The 16118-nt window shown below is 45.6% G+C and overlaps 1 protein-coding gene across 1 annotated transcript; it reads right to left on the reverse strand.

Moving 5' to 3' along the window:
- Positions 1-427: 427 nt before the first annotated feature.
- Positions 428-15862, reverse strand: SIGLEC5 (sialic acid binding Ig like lectin 5). Its single transcript, XM_055552963.1, has 9 exons — positions 15767-15862; positions 15280-15669; positions 14797-15066; positions 14512-14559; positions 13498-13752; positions 13129-13413; positions 12811-12901; positions 11665-11746; positions 428-1375 (listed from the first exon to the last, which is right to left on the reverse strand). The coding sequence occupies exons 1-9, from the start codon at positions 15801-15803 to the stop codon at positions 1184-1186; spliced, it is 1650 nt and encodes a 549-aa protein (XP_055408938.1). The 5' UTR covers positions 15804-15862; the 3' UTR covers positions 428-1183.
- Between the last annotated feature and the right edge of the window lie 256 nt (positions 15863-16118).

The raw sequence follows: 16118 nt of genomic DNA on the forward strand, positions 1-16118 counted from the left end.
AGAGTCTTCTCCAACATCACAGTTCAAAAGCATCAATTCTTTGGTGCTCAACTTTCCTTATAGTCCAACTCTCTATGGACAGTTTTAGTGTGGTGCTAAGAGGGAATAGGTTTGTTCTGGAGAGTCGGGGTCAGCTCTCTGGCTGTTGGAAAGATGCCTTTAGGGTCTATAAATGAAATAAGGAAGGGACTGGAGGTCAGCAGGTGAAGAAATATGCTGGAAGAATGGACAGATAAACGTGAGGCAAGGAGATAACCCCAGAGAGATTATAAGATGCTGTATTATGAACCGAATGCCAGGCTGAGGGGCTCGTCTTTCCCTGGGGAGACTCCAAAGAGTTTCGGGTTGGAGAATGACATCAATAAGTTGCCACTCTGTCCTCTGTTCTGGTGTAAAAAACGAATAAACTGAAGCCTCAGTTAGAGTCCAGAAGGGGGCACTCTCACTGGCAGTGATGATACCAGAGCCCAACAGGAAGAAGGAAGACTCCTTTCCTGGCAAGGACTCAGCCAATGAAAAGCCATGGACTCACTCTTTCCTCTAGCCCTCAACTTCCTTTGCTCCTCTATAAAAGCGGTCTCCTTCCCTCCTTGAATTGGAACTTGCACATGGCTCTCCATGGTTGCAGACCCCAAGCGGCAATTCTGGGCTAATGCCAAATTAAACCCATCTTTGCTGGGAAATAGCTGGCTGTCTACTTGTTTCCAGTCAACACTAGTCACCCTCAGAAGAACTTGACGGGAGGACCTTTCTGTTCAGGAAGAGGAACCAGCAGACACTAGGCACACGCCATGTGATGGGACCTCTGTTTGTTGGCTTTAATATGTTCTTCCTTTTTTTCCTTTGAGGTTTTTCCCCTTTATTTTTTTCTTTTTATATGTTCTTTCTTTAATGTTCACCAACTTGGAGATAAGACACATGATCTCTGATTTACAGAACATAAAACCAAGACACAGACAGGTGGACTGAATTGCTTGATGATGATACCTTAGGAAGTGCTGGAACCTGTCTGTGAGCCTGTTTTTCTGATCCCATCCCCTGTCTTCTTTCTGTTCTACCTGGGGACACTCATACAGTAGTTAAATATTGCCACCAAGGCTTCATCAACTAGTCCCTGACCTCTCCTTGTCCCCATAGAGGCTGTGGTTCCCCCAGCTGGGACCCAGGTCTGGATGAGTCCTCATTAGCTTGTTTTGATCTCAGAGTACTCGGTGCTGGTGGCCTCCTGGTCCTGAGGCTCCCGAGATGTCATCTCATGAAAGTTGAGGGAGGCATAATGGAGCTCTTCCTGTTCCCCTGGGGGTGGGGTGTCCTCTGCAGGGGACAGCACAATCTGGTCAGGGGGGCTGTCTGAGCAAGGCTTTTGCCTGGAACCCTGAGAAAAAGGGAGAAAAAGGAGTCAGAGAAGGAGTAAGCAGGCATGAGCCCCAAAGGAAAGTTCAGTAGATGGGACGTTTATTCACTCATCTTATTCCTCACATGCTTCTTGTGAACTCAAATATTCACTCATTCATTTACAATTTTGCCAAGATTGACTGGGCCGTATTGTGGGCTTATGAATCCTATTTAACCTTCACAGAAACCCAGTAGGAGTGATATTCTTATTATTCCCATTTTACAGGTAAGAAAATTGAGGTGGGGGAAAGGTGAAGTAACTTGCCCAAGGTCACTCGTAGAGTGGATGGCAGAGCCAGGATTCAAACACAGGCCTGCTGTTTTCTTGACAGTGTACCCTGTACCAAGTCCTGGGTGAGTGGCCAAATGAGCAGTGTGAGAAAACGGACATAGACCCTGACCTCAGGCAGCTTGCAGTCGGCTAGGAGGACTGGATTAGAGACAAGTAAACACAGCTAATGTCTAACTCTGGTGTGACTTATGAACTAGCTTGTGCAGAAACCAGAAGAGATGGCAATTCTAGATCTTGGACCTGGGTCCCATAAAACAAAAATGAAAATAAAGCAGGACCCAAATCTCCCAGAAAAGAGGGTACCCAGACACTGGTATGCCATTCTCTTTTCTCCAAGTCTGTCCATGCACACCTACACCATCATGCTATAGACGAGTGTGTCGAAAGCAACATTAGCCTTCAAATGCTGTTGCTACTGCTAAGTCGCTTCAGTCGTGTCCGACTCTGTGCGACCCCATAGACGGCAGCCCACCAGGCTCCCCTGTCCCTGGGATTCTCCAGGCAATAACACTGGAGTGGGTTGCCATTTCCCTCTCCAATGCATGAAAGGAAAAGTGAAAGTGAAGTCGCTCAGTCATGTCTGACTCTTAGCGACCCCATGGACTACAGCCTACCAGGCTCCTTTGTCCATGGGATTTTCCAGGTGAGAGTACTGGAGTGGGTTGCCATTGCCTTCTCCAAATAGTAGCTCATAAAGAAAAGAAAATGAATTCCAGGTTAGGAAAAAAGGGTTTCACAACCTCAGAAAAAAAAAAAATCGCATATCTAGACAGAGATGTCCATATTAGGCGTGAGCAAGATGGAATGACAAAACAGCTAGGTGTATTGACACTTCTGTAGCCAAAGAGGGAGAAATAAGAACATGTGTCTTAATAGCCTTACCATATATTAACAGGGGATTGAATTGATCCTCATAAGACAACATGGGCTTCCCAAGTCATGCTAGTAGTAAAGAATCCGCCTGCCAGTGCAAGAGACGCAGATTCCATCCCCGGTCAGGAAGATACCCTGAAGTAGGAAGTGGCAACCCACTCCAGTATTCTTGCCTGGGAAATCCCATGGGCAGAAGAGCCTGGTGGGCTGCAGTCCATGGGGTTGCAAAGAATCAGACACGATTAGGTGACTGAGCATGCAGAAGACAAGATGCAGCTCAGATGAATAAACAGGAGAAAGCACTAAGTTCATTCCTTCATCCAACACCTCTTTGCTGAGTGCTGGTTATGAGCTAGGTGCCATTAAGTGCTGTTCTTTCAAAAGAGGACATATGAGGAAGTGAAACAGTCCAAAATACCTGCCCGCATGCCCAGTTCCTTATTAGAGAGGGGAATAGTAACATTAGGTAAGAGTTGTAAGCAATTTCCCATGACCTAGGCATATTTCTAAGCACTTCTTGTAGCAACCCAATGAAACATGTACCAGCATAGCAATGGCCTCATTTCCAGAAGAGATAATAAAGAAGCAGAGAGGTTAACTAACTTGTCCAAGGTCACACAGCTTGGAAGTGGTTGAGTCCAGGACTTGGACACAGGAGGATGAACTCCAGGGACTATGCAGCTCATTGCTTTAGTATTCTGCCTACAGTATCAAAGTTACAGAAAGGTTGAGAGAGTTGACTTATCAGGGAAAAAAAAACCCTGATGCTGTGAAAGATTGAAGGCAAAAGGAGAAGGAGGGGGAGAGGATGAGATGGTTAGATAACACCACTGACTCAATGGACATGAATTTGAGCAAAGTCCAGGAGATAGTGGAGGACAGTCCATGGCGTGGTGCGGTCCATGGGGTCGCAAAGAGTCTGACACAATTTAGTGGCTGTACAACAACAACAACATAATGGGGAAAACAAAGCTCTATCAGGGTTCCTGTTAAGATAGTGAATTCACCATACCACTGGCTCTGCTCACCAAGATCCAACAATCAAAAACTGTAGATGGAACTACGGGATAACAAAATTTTATAATCAATTGTCAATTGATTAATCACCTTGAGGTTACTGGGGGGAAGTAAAAGCTAATTTGAACACATGGGGCTGGGGAGGTGACACGCTACAGCCCAGGGTTAGGGAAGCTGCCTTGTCGACAAGAGGAAGAACAGGTTCCCTCAGATATGCTTGAATTCTGCTCCCTTCTCTCCTCCACCCTTGCCTTGGGACAATCATTGCCTGCAGAATTCATAGAGCGTGGACAAGATGGTTATGTGCATGTGTCCAGAGGTAAATGCACCGAAGGCACCACTCCAGGGAGCACCAAAGGCTCCCTGGGGTGAAGAGAAGGAGAGAGGCCATGGAGCCTCACTGGCCTTTGGGATTCTTGTCCTCCCTTTCTTCTTTCCCAAACTCCAGAGTCTGGTGAATCAAAATCCATAGAGATTTTGCATCAAAATCCAAAGCTCCTTCTCCTTGAGGTTGGAAGGCAAAGTGGTGACTTACACTGCTTTTTCAGTGGAGAGGCGGGGACAGGAAGTGGGACTGGTGGACAGTGGTTATGGTGCCCGGGGCACTCCACCCTGCGACTGGTCCCCATCACTCCTTTGAGCCAACACAGGCCAGCATCTGCCCTTCACCTTCACCCAATCCACAGTCCAGACCAAATAGCTAACATCCCTGGGGAATATGCATGCCCCCGCCAGGTCAGAGGACTGAGCATCTGCAAAGTGTAAATGTCCTGGAAGAAAAACCAACCAAAGGAGGCTGGGAACATCATGTACCTTCAAAAAACAAGTATTAGAACACTTTGATCAAGAGTTTTAAACTAAGCATGATAAATGCATTAAGAGGAGTAAGGGCTGACGTTACATCGTGAACGTGAGAATAAGAAATTACGCTACTCTCTCAATCCCTCCCATCCTCTCCTTCACCAGCAGTGTCCGACACGAGTCTGTTCTCTCTCTGTATTATCATATGTAAACTAGATAGCAAGTGGGAAGTTGTTGTATAACACAGGGAGCTCAACCTGGTGCTCAGACAACCTAGAGGGGTGGGAGGGAGGTTCAGGAGGGAGGGGACACATGTATACTTGTGGCTGATTTACGTTGTTAAATGGCAGAAACCAACACAACACTGTAAAGTAATTATCATCCAAATAAAAAAAAAAAACCAACAGGAAAAGAAATTATGTACATCACTCAGTAACGATATAATATCTCCGAGTGGTGACATATTGTAACTAGACAGCATGGTGATCATTTTGAAACAGAAATATCGAATCACTTATACTTCAAAAACAAGAAACAAGCAAACCCCCAGAAAAAGAGATCAGATTTGTGGTTGCCAGAGGCAGAAGGTGGGGATGGGGAAACTGAATCAAAGTGGTCAAAAGGTACAAACTTCCAGTTATAAGATAAATAAGTACTAGAGAGGTAATGTAGAATGTAATCATTAGAATTAACTCTGCTGTATGTTATATATGAAAGTTATTCAGAGTAAATCCTAACTGTTCTCATCGCAAGGAAAATATTTTTTTCTATTTCTTTAATTTTTTGTCTATAGGAGATGATGGATGTTCACTAATCTTATTAGGCTAGTCATTTCATGATGTATGTAAATCAATTTATTATTCTGTACACCTTAAACTTACACAATGCTATATGTCCAATATATCTCAGTAAGACTGGAAAAGAAAATTATACACTTTAGTAATTATGTACATAAGATGTAGAACAAGAAGTTATGTAATCATGTAAGTTACATAAAAAGGAAATGTGTGTGCAGTTCTGTAAAACATGGAAATATGATGTCTGAGATATAAAAATAGGAAGAATCCAATGGTGGGATGAAGAATAGAATGAATACAATTGAAGTACATCAGGGAGCTAGAAGAACCTTTGAGTTTCCCATAGAAGGAAGCAGGGGAGGATGAAGAACAGAACACGTGAAAATGAAAGGTATGAATGACGAAGGAGCTAGAAAATCTCAACATTCAGATGATAATAGTCCCCAAATGACATGCTTTCTCGGGGGGGGCGCCACACCACCGGCATGTGGGATCTTAGTTCCCTGGCCAGAGAGCAAACCTGTGCCTCCACACTGGGAGCAGGCAGTCTTAACCACTGAGCCACCAGGGAAGTCCCAGTAGTGCCCAAATGAGATAAAAATGAAACCAAAAGAGGAAGAGATAATTGGACAAAAATAGTGGAGATAAAATTGTCAGAATTACAGAAAAAGTGAACTACGTCAGCACAAAGTACCTTGCAAACACAAGAAAAAAGACAAGGAAAAGTCCACAATCAAATAAAGTACAGTTCATCTCAAGACTGTCAAAACTAAGAAGAAACATGCAAATGTTTCCAGGGAGAATGAGTGGATTACCTGCCAATGTGTGACACTTGAGACCTCTAACAGAGATACCAGGTACAAGAAACAGTGAATCAAGTGTTCAGAGTATCCAAAGGAAATCACCTTGATCCTGGAATTGAGAGCCTACCAAATGAAATTCAATTGTGGGGGCATAAAAATATTTCAGATACAAGTCTCAATACAGGAAATACCAAGTTAAAAACATGTTAGGAGAAAGAACTCAAATACAAAGAATGCAAATAAAAATAAGAAAACTAAGAAACCACACACAATGAATATAAGATACAAAGGTGATCAGATTACCTCAGTAAAATGTGTAGCTGTCTATTTTTTTTAATGACCAGAGAATAGAAAAATATTGAGTGTGTTCATAATTATGCAGAAAGAAAACTGGAGATCTAGAGAAAGAACCAGCATGGCTGTAGAAGGTGGATGGAGGGGACACCAAAAGATATAACAGCACTCGAGTTCTTTTTGTTAGGTGTAAGACAGAGATGTTACATTTTTTTTTAATAAGAGAGGAGAAAATGAAATGTTGAAAAAAATGGAACCAAGCAAAAGGAGAAGGTAAAATAGCACAAAGAAATCCACATATATCAAGAACCACAATAAATACAAATAGTGTGAACTTGACACAGGATGTCAAGTTGGATTTTCAAATACCTGGTTATAGGGCTTCCCTAGTGGCTCAGTGGTAAAGAATCTGCCTGCCAATGTAGTAGACACAGGTTCGATCCCTGAGTCCAGGAAGATCCCACATGCCTCATGGCAAATAAACCCTTGCACCAGAATTACTGAGCCTGTGCTCTAGAGGCTGAGATTCACAACAAGAGAAGCCATCGCAATGAGAAGCCTGCGCACCACGACTAGAGAGTGGCCCTTGCTGGCCACAGCTAGAGAAAAGCTTGTGCAGAACGAAGACCCAGCACAGCCAAAAATAATAAATAACATTAAGAAAAAACAAACTTAGTCATATACTATTCAAAAGAATCATTGCTAAAGCATTAAAAAAAAAATGCTATAAGTGGGTGGGGAGAGGAAAGGATGGAAAAATACCAGATATCTAACTAACCAATGACAAAGCGGTGTGTCTATCTTAAGATCTAACCAAATAGATTTGAAACAAAAAGTATCACTAGGGACAGAGACAATCACAAGGTGTGGTTAAACATGAGAAGAGAAGATACTTCTAAACTATACACTTTTAATTTAAAAGTACATCATCTGTAAGAAATATATTTGATAGAACTCCAGGGGAAAATTGACAAGTAAACTATCATAAGAGTTCAGATAATGAAAGTTCAGGAAGACCTATTAGTAAAGATTTGGATTTGAACAATACAATGAACACACACTGGCCTATTGACCTTAGTTGGAATTATGAAATAGAGTATATATATATATATACTTCTTAAGCATACAGGAACTATTTACAGAAATTCTTCACATAACCAAGTCACAGATAAAGTCTCAACAAAGTTAAAAAGTAAATATCATCAAAACAATGTACTCTGACAAAACTCAATTTAGTTAGAATTTAAGGATAGAAAGATGTTTTAAAATCCCCATACATTTGGATTTTTTTTTATTAAAAAATTTTTTTTAATTTATTTATTTGGCTGCACTGAGTCTTAGCTGCAGCATGTGGGATCTAGTTCCCTGACCAAAGATCGAACCTGGGCCCCCTTCATTGGGAGCTCAAAGTCTTAGCCATTGGTCCACCAGGGAAGTCCCCTACATTTCAATTTTTTAAAATCCCCAATAATTTAAGATTCCTAAAAAATTCACAATAGGTTTTTGCAATGTTTAGAACTGAATGGTATTAAAATAACACATTTCAAAACGTGTGAGGTGAAATTAAAGTGGTGTTCTGAGAGAAATGTATCCATAAAAACTTTTATAATGAAAGAAGGGTGCTATATATTAATAAGCTAAGTTGTTGTTGCTTAGTTGCTAAGTCCTGTCTGACAAACTCTTTTGCCAGAGTACCATGAAGTGTAGCCATACCAGGCTCCTCTGTCCATGGGATTTTCCAGGCAGGAATACTGGAGTGGGTTGCCATTTCCTTCTCCAGTGAATCTTCCTGACCCAGGGATCAAACCCGGGTCTCCCTCATCGCAGGCGGATTCTTTTCACCAGGGAAGCCCCCAAAGGGGAATTAATCCTAATTAAACAATATGCAATTAAGAGAATACTACTCATAACCTTTTGTCAACAAATTCTGAAACTTAGATGAAATGAACAAACTGTTATCTCTAAACTGTTATCTGTAACACACTGTTTGTGTGTTAACGGACACACAAAATGACTGAGTTAGAAAAACCACATGTAAAGACAAGGGCAGACCCAGTCGGCCTATACAAGTGATACTTATTAATCATTCAAGAAGCAGATCATTTCAATTTTACACACTCTTTTTCAGATAATATTAATAGAAAAAATTGGAAGATTCTACAATTCCTCAATATTATCTTGATACCCAAACAAGAAAACAACAACAGGAGAAAGGAAGACAGAGGTCCATTTCACTCTTGCATACAGATGCAAAAGTGCTTAACAAAATATTAACAAACTGAATCTACTAGAGTTTTAGAAAAAGAAAAAAAAACACTCACTGTGAACAATTTCATCTTTTCTCAGGAATGCTAGTTTCAAAATAGAAAATGTTGAACCGTTTCGCTCACCACTGGTAACAGATTATAGGGAAAATCATATCAGTGGATGTATCTGAAAAGTTCAACTGAGATGTATGAGATAAACATAAAGTTATTTAGTGATAGAGAAGATCTTCCTTAGCCTGATAAAGACTATCCATACAAGCCATGACAGTTAAAAGCAAGAATATCACAAATTTTTCAGATGGTATCTTTATCTCTGAAAAAGGATGGTTACAAGTAAGATATAAGAATTTTCCAGTTACCCAAGCAACAAGAATCTAAATGACACTCAAGACCAATTTGAGATTTTTTTAAATTACAAAATAAATCCTCACACTTAAAAAGAATTATTTTTCATTCTGCATATAGCAATGAGCAATCAGAAAAAAGCATGTACAGTAGTAGCAATAACTAGTATTTAGGAAGAAAAAATTTTTTTAAATACTAGTTATTGTTATAGAATAACTAGATGACCAAGACCTGTGTGAAGGAATTCTCCATCTTTCTTGAAAACATTTTTTTTAAAGACTTAAATGAATAGAGATACTCTGTTCTCTTGGATTAGAAGACTTGAATCCACAAATACACTCCTCCTGGATTGACCTATAGGTTCAATGCAATTCCAATCAAAACTCCAACAGGAGTATTTTGGGGAACTTGACATACTGATTTTAACTTTTAAATAGAACAGTAGAGGTCCAAGAGTAGTGAAGACAACTTTGAAAGAAGAATCTGGAGAAGGACTTGCTCTATCAGATACCAGGACTAATTTTCAAGCTTATAGACTGTTGAATGTAGACACAGTTCTGACTCAAGGGCACTAAAATTGATCATTGGAATAGAAGAGGTCACAGAAAGAGGACCACCCACATGTGGGATTTTGATGAATGGCAGATCCACAGGGGAGGAAGTAAAGGACTATTTTGCAAAAAAAGAAGGAACATATATAGGTCAACACTGTACACCACACAGAAAAATCAACTTCCCATAGATGAAGCCCTTAAATGCCAAAAGGAAAACAGAAAACTTTTCGTAGAAACTATCCTTGAATATCTTTCTGCATCTTAAGATGGGAAAGAATTTCTTAAACCCCAAAGTTCTTTTTACAATTAAGAACTTATCATCAAACGTCACCTTTAAAAAGGTAAAGTACGATCTACTCACTGGGAGAAGATATTTACAATGTATATAATCTTTTAAAAAGCATAAAAATGTATAAAGCTCTCAAATTTAATAAGAAAAGGTCAAACATTCAGTAGGAAAATGGGCTGTCAATGAGACCAGGCATTTTATGGAAAAGATGTTCATATGCTGCTGAAGCTGTAGAGAGATTTTCATCTTCATTGGTAACCAAGGAAATGCAAATCAACACCATAGTGAGAATGTGAGATGACTGAAAAAAAAAACTGAGAAAACCAAGTGTTGGAGAGATTGTAGATCAACAGAATCTCATAGGCATAGATGAGAGTATGAGTGAACACAGTTGCTTTGGAAAATATTGTTATGATCTTCTAAATAGGAACTTTACAGACTCTATGACTTAGTAATTAAATTCCTAAGTAATGCTAAAGGAAAACTCTTGCATGTGAATACAATGAGACATGAATAAGGAATGTTTGTAATTGCAACACCAGGAAACAACTCCAATGTCCATCAATAGGAGCTTAGATAATAGACATAATCATAAAATGCATCATTATACAATGGGGAACTGCAACTTTGTGCAAAAACATGAATGAATCTTTGCTATATAAGACTGCGTCTACAGGGCAAGTCCAAGAAGCATACCTGGCACATGACACCCTTGGAAGGTTCAGAAACAAGTAAACTAAAGAGTGTATATTTGGGGTAAACATATATGTGGTAACACCAGCAACAAAAGATTCAGAGCAGTGGTTACTGGGGGCAGGTCAGAGTAGAAGGGTAGATGAAAGTTATCATCAGTGTTTTAAGTCTCAGGTTGGATGGTAGATTTACACGTGTTTATCATATCACGTGTAACGATGAGTAAGTAAAAGTGAATACTTCTTGTTCCATTGATACTAGCTCGGTGATGAACAAAGCATTTTAGATAATTCCATTTAGGGCAACACAAGCCCAATTTTTAAAAAGGGAACAGGGGTCTTGCTGGACAGGGATGGTGTGAGAGAAAATTACAGCCCTTGTTCTCAAGGACTTTACATATACGATGAGAAGGTGGAGACAGGTCAACACAGTGATGTTGTGTGATGTAACCCTGGGTTGGGGATGGACACAGGACTCGGTGGATGGAGAGAAGGAAGGGAGAAGACAAAGGTTCCCAGAGTAAGAGATGCTGAGCTTGCAGCTGGAAGGAGGCAGCGAGGTGGATGGTTGAACTGCGAAAGGGAGGGCAGCTCAGGTACTGAAGGGAAAGTTGCTCAGTCATGTCTGACTCTTGGCAACCCCATGGAGTATATAGTCCATGGGATTCTCCAGGCCAGAATACGGGGTGGGTAGCCATTCTCCAACCCAGGGATCGAACCCAGGTCTCCTGCATTGCAGGTGGATTCTTTACCATCTGAACTACCAGGGAAGCCTAGTTCAGGTAGAAGGAATTGTATATTCAAAGGCTCCGAGTCATAAGGGAATAGATCTCTCTGGACACAGGGAGAAGGCCAGTGTAGCTGGACCCTAGGGCAGGACCAGTGGCTGGAGCGGCCGTCAGGGGAGACGCCAGGAAAGACATCATATATCAGACCAATGATTATGACTTGATTCTCTAAGCATTGGGAGCAACAGCTTTGAGACTCCAGAATGGCTGGAAAGTACTGGTTTGGGGGGAGATAGTTCTAGCAGCCTGTATCCAGTAAAGAAGTGAATAGGCTCAGTGGTCAGCAGAGCACCACTGGGCCTGGGAGATGAAGGGGAAGAACGGAAGGGAAGCCAACTCCCAGGTGTCTGCCTGGGGGAGCAGGCAGGAGCAGGAACTACTGATGGACTTAGCCTGAGTCTGCCAAATGGACATGCTTGGGGCCCCCACGGCCGGAGAAGATGCCCGCATTACTCACCCAGGCGACGGTACCCATGACTGGGTCTTCATCATCCACACCCTCTGGTCTCGTGGCTGCCTGCTTTCTGCGGGCTTTCAGTCTAAGAGAAGAAACCGGTGTTGTGCAGTCAGGGCGGCTCAGACTGCCCCCCCACTGCCCCCAATACGACAGCTCGGGTATCCAGACCCTGAAACACTGGACCCAGAGGCCTTCCTGACACGGAAGTAAGCGCTTCATCTTCTTGGATGACCAGGACTTTGGCCAAGACTGAATTTCCATCACTAGAGACTTGACTTACAAACTTGTACATGAATGTCATTATTATTGACACATGGTGGCCAAAACAACCCAAATGTCCATCAGTGGATGAATGGATGAGTAGAATGTGCTCCATTCATCCAAGGGAACATTGTTTGGAAATAAAAAAGAATGATGGAGACATCTCTGGTGGCACAGGGGATGAGAATCTGCCTGCTAACGCAAAGGACACAGGTTCGATCCCTGGTCTGGGAAGATTCCATGTGGCTCTGAGCAACTAAGCCTGTGCGCCACAGCTACTGAGCCTGAGCTCTAGAGCCCTTGAGCTGCAATTCTGGAAGCCTGCACACCTTAGAGCCTGTGCTTTGCAATAAGAGAAGCCACGGCAATGAGAAGCCTGTGTACCACAACCAAGACCCAGCACAGCCAAAAATTAATGAATTGATTTTGTTTTTAAAAAAAGGAGTGAAGGACTGCCATGCATGAACCTTCAAAACATCACGCAAAGTGAGAGAAGTCAGTCACATGGGACCACATGTTTTATGATTGCCCTTATTTGAAATGTCCAGAACAGACAACTCTAGAGAGATGGGAAACAGCCTAGCGGTTGCCTAGGGCAGAAGGCGGAACGGAGGGGATGATCAGGGCTGTGGATTTCCTTTTGGTTTCTCTTTCATTTGGGGCTAATGCAAAAATTCTGTCAAAATCACTGTCAAAGACGCGCAGTTCTGAATAGACTAAAAGCCAATGAACTGTGCACCTTAATGCATGGGAATTACATCTTGCTAAGGCTGTTACCCAACTCTGAACCTAATCTATGCTTCTCCGCATTTCTGGGATTAAGAGACCTCTTTCCACACTCCCTACCACACACCTCCCTATACCTCCCCAAGAACACAGACTTACATGTAAAAGAAAAGGAGGCACAAGCACAGGGACAGCAGGGCCATGGCACCAGCGCCTCCAAGAGCCCCAACAACCAGGAATGCAGGCTTCCCTGCAGGGAAGACGGCCAGGAGATGATCACAATCCTGAGATCAGTCTCTTGCCTTCCCGCCTCCTTGCAGAACTTTCTGGAGAGCCTCTTCAGGCCTGAGAAGGAGCCCCCTGTCCTAAAAAGCACCTTCTGCTCTGACCCCAGCCCCTCTCCCCACCAAGCGTCATCTTCTCTAGGATGGAGACCCCTGTCTCCTCTAAGCCTCTTCCCCCCAACAGACCCCTGACCTGGCAGCAGCAGGACAGACCCGCTCCGGGCCCCGTGGACGTTCAGGGCCTCGCAGCTGAGGCTGAGGCCGGAGCTGAGCCCCTCACGGAGGCTCAGGGAGCTGTTGGCCCACGGCCCGGCGGAGCTGGAGCTGACCTCGAAGGAGGCGTTGCTGAAGTTCCCCTCCAGCAGCCCCTCACCCAGCCTCCAGAGCAGGGAGGGGGCCGGCCGGGCTCTGGAGGAGCAGCTGCAGCGCAGACCCTCGTCCTCCTGGGAGCAGGAGGGGCCCAGCAGCTGCGGGGGCACTGTGGGAGAGATGGGAGTGATCAGGGGCGCCCCTCCCCTCCCTGGAACCCCGGCCTCCTGTCCCCAGGGGACCCCACACTCACAGACCACGATGAGGCTCAGGGAGATATTTTTGGAGCCCAGCGGGTTCTGAGCCTGGCAGGTGAGCTCTGCTTCTGCAGTTTCTAAATACGGCAGCTCCAGGACCCCGGTGCTCGAGATGGGGGAGGCCTCCAGGGCGGGAGACCCCCGGAACCAGCTCAGCTGTGCAGGGGGCTTGCTGTCAGCAACACACAGCAGCTGCAGCGCCTGGCCCTCTGAGATGAGAATAGATGAGGCGTTCTGCAGAATCTTGCGGGCTTTGGGGGAGAGTGCAGTGGGAGAGCTGGGGGAGGCTGAGGTCTCATCCTCCCTCCTTCCCAGCATCTCCTGGCCTTGCTCTCTCCTCCCCTGGCTGGCCAGCTGGGTTCCCTGCGGTCCCAGGGCTGGACCTTCACACCCTAAGCAGGCTGAGCCAACGTGTCTGGGCCTCGTATCTTCAGGGGAGGCTTGGTGTCTCAATGGGACAGGCCTGGGCTGTTTGGTGGAAAGAAAACCCAGAGCCTCAAGGCTTGAGTAGTTGATTCAGTGAAGGCAGCAGGAGATGGGACTAAGGAGGCTTTTGTGGAAGAAAGCCACATAATAGAACCATGGTGAAGGAAATGGGCTTTGAACAGGGTGTGTGAGTGTGTATATGTGTGGGGTGTATGTGTGTGTGCCTGTGTGTATGTGTGCATGAGTGCACGTGTATATGTCCGTGAGTGTATGTGTGCATGATGGGTGCCTGTGCTGTGGGTATATCTCTGTGTATATGTGTACATGTGTGATGTGTATGTGCCTGTGTGTATGGGCGTTTCTGTGCGTGTCTCAGTGTATGTTCATGTGTATGTATTATGTGTGTGTGAATCTCTGTGTGTATTGCATGTGTGTGTGGTCTAGTGCTTGGGAGGTGGGGCAGGGTGGTGATTTTATCCTTGCTCTTCCCATATCTGATCACATTCAAGCCCACTCCCCTGCCCCATCTTGGAGGCAGTCCCAGGAGCAGGACCCAGCCCTGGAGAGGAGAGGTCCGGTCCTACCTGTGACATTTCTGAAGGCGAGGCTGATGCGGAGGTTCCTCGGAGCATCTGGGGCAGAAAGACATGGGCTTGCTGCAGAGGGAGGAGTGGGATGGAAACTGACCAGCACCCCAGGAGGGAAACCAGGAATGGGGGAGCTGTCCTTCACGGCCACTCCCCACCTCAGCTCCCAGGGCGCAGGCCCATAGACCAGTAGGCTGGCCTTCTCTCTACACACGCACACACACGCACACACCCACACACACACCACCGCCCTCAGGGACCCCGCCGCCCCTCCACACTCACAGGAGATGTTGAGCCAGACGGTTCTTTCCAGGGCCACCTGGGATCCCTGGAGTGTCACCAGACAGGTGAGGTTGGTGCCGTGGTCCTGGGGCCTCGGGGTGAGGGTAAGCTCCGAGGAGTGGAGGGTGTCTGGGTTCATGGCATCAAGGGCGTCCCCCACCCAGGAGAACAGGAGAGGGTGTGGCTCATCACAGGCTAGTGACAGTCTGCAGGTCAGCTTTGTGGGGTGGCCGGACACCAGAGGCTCCAGAAACTGGATGTCGGGTTTCTCTGGAGAAAGGGAGATGAGGAGACAGAGGGAGATGCCTGGAGGCAGGGGTATGGGGACCCAGAGGGTCAGGGTCACAACTCCTTCCCAGTTCTGGGTCTCTCCTGAACCCTCAAACCCCAAGACCTGGAGCAGGGAGGGCTGCTATACCCTGTTCCTGTTCTAATAGAGGAATCTCCATGGGCCAGGGTCCTCTCCTGGGCCCCCTGTCATACCTGTCACCTGCAAATTCAGCTTCTTCTCTATGTAACTGTATTTCACAGTAGGTCCTCTCTCCACTCGCAAGTAGTAGACTCCTGAGTCGCTCAGCCTGGCCTCTCTGATGCTCAGGGAGCAGTCGTTGTTGCTGGGGTCCCCGAGGAGGCTGAATCGGCCCTGGGTTTCTGGCTTCACTCGTTTCCTTCGGTCGTTTGTGGCCACAGCATCATTGGTATGGGGGTCTTCTTCCCGGAACCAGTAGATGAAGAGTTCGCCAGAGGAATACCAGGGATATCCCGAATTCCAGGGGTAGGAGAAGGAGCAGGGCACGTGGACGCCCATGCACGCCTTCACCGCCACTGATTCCTGCACTCGGAGCTCATACCCTAGAAGCTCCTGCAGGGACCCTAGGGGACACAGAGGCTCAGCGGCAGCTCCAGCCCCTCCCCACGCGTGCTCCCCCACCCCAGCCGTGAGCCCTGTCCCCCACCCTCCCCCACTCACCCCCCCACAGCAGGGGTAGTAGCAGCAGGGGCACCATGTCCGCATCCGCCAGCACAGAGCTGGTTCAGGTCCCTCTGCTGGGGAGGGAAGCGCCCCGAATGTGGGGAGGGAACGAGGAAGCCCCAACAGGAAGCCAGAGGGTGACAGAGACAGAGCCTTGGCCAAGCACAGAAGGGGAACTTGGACGCCCCAGGCCATGCAGGAGGGGCGGCCCTGAGAAGGCAGAAGGTCCCACCCACACCCCACACCCCAGGGGGAGATCCTAAGGCCCCCAGAGGCCGAGAGGCTTCACTGCACGTGGCTCTGACATGACCACTCGTCCAGTGATGCTCGGGTCCACGGTGGGATCGCC

The sequence above is a fragment of the Bubalus kerabau genome, chromosome 17, assembly GCF_029407905.1.
Source record: "Bubalus kerabau isolate K-KA32 ecotype Philippines breed swamp buffalo chromosome 17, PCC_UOA_SB_1v2, whole genome shotgun sequence".
Taxonomy (NCBI): Eukaryota; Metazoa; Chordata; class Mammalia; order Artiodactyla; family Bovidae; genus Bubalus; species Bubalus kerabau.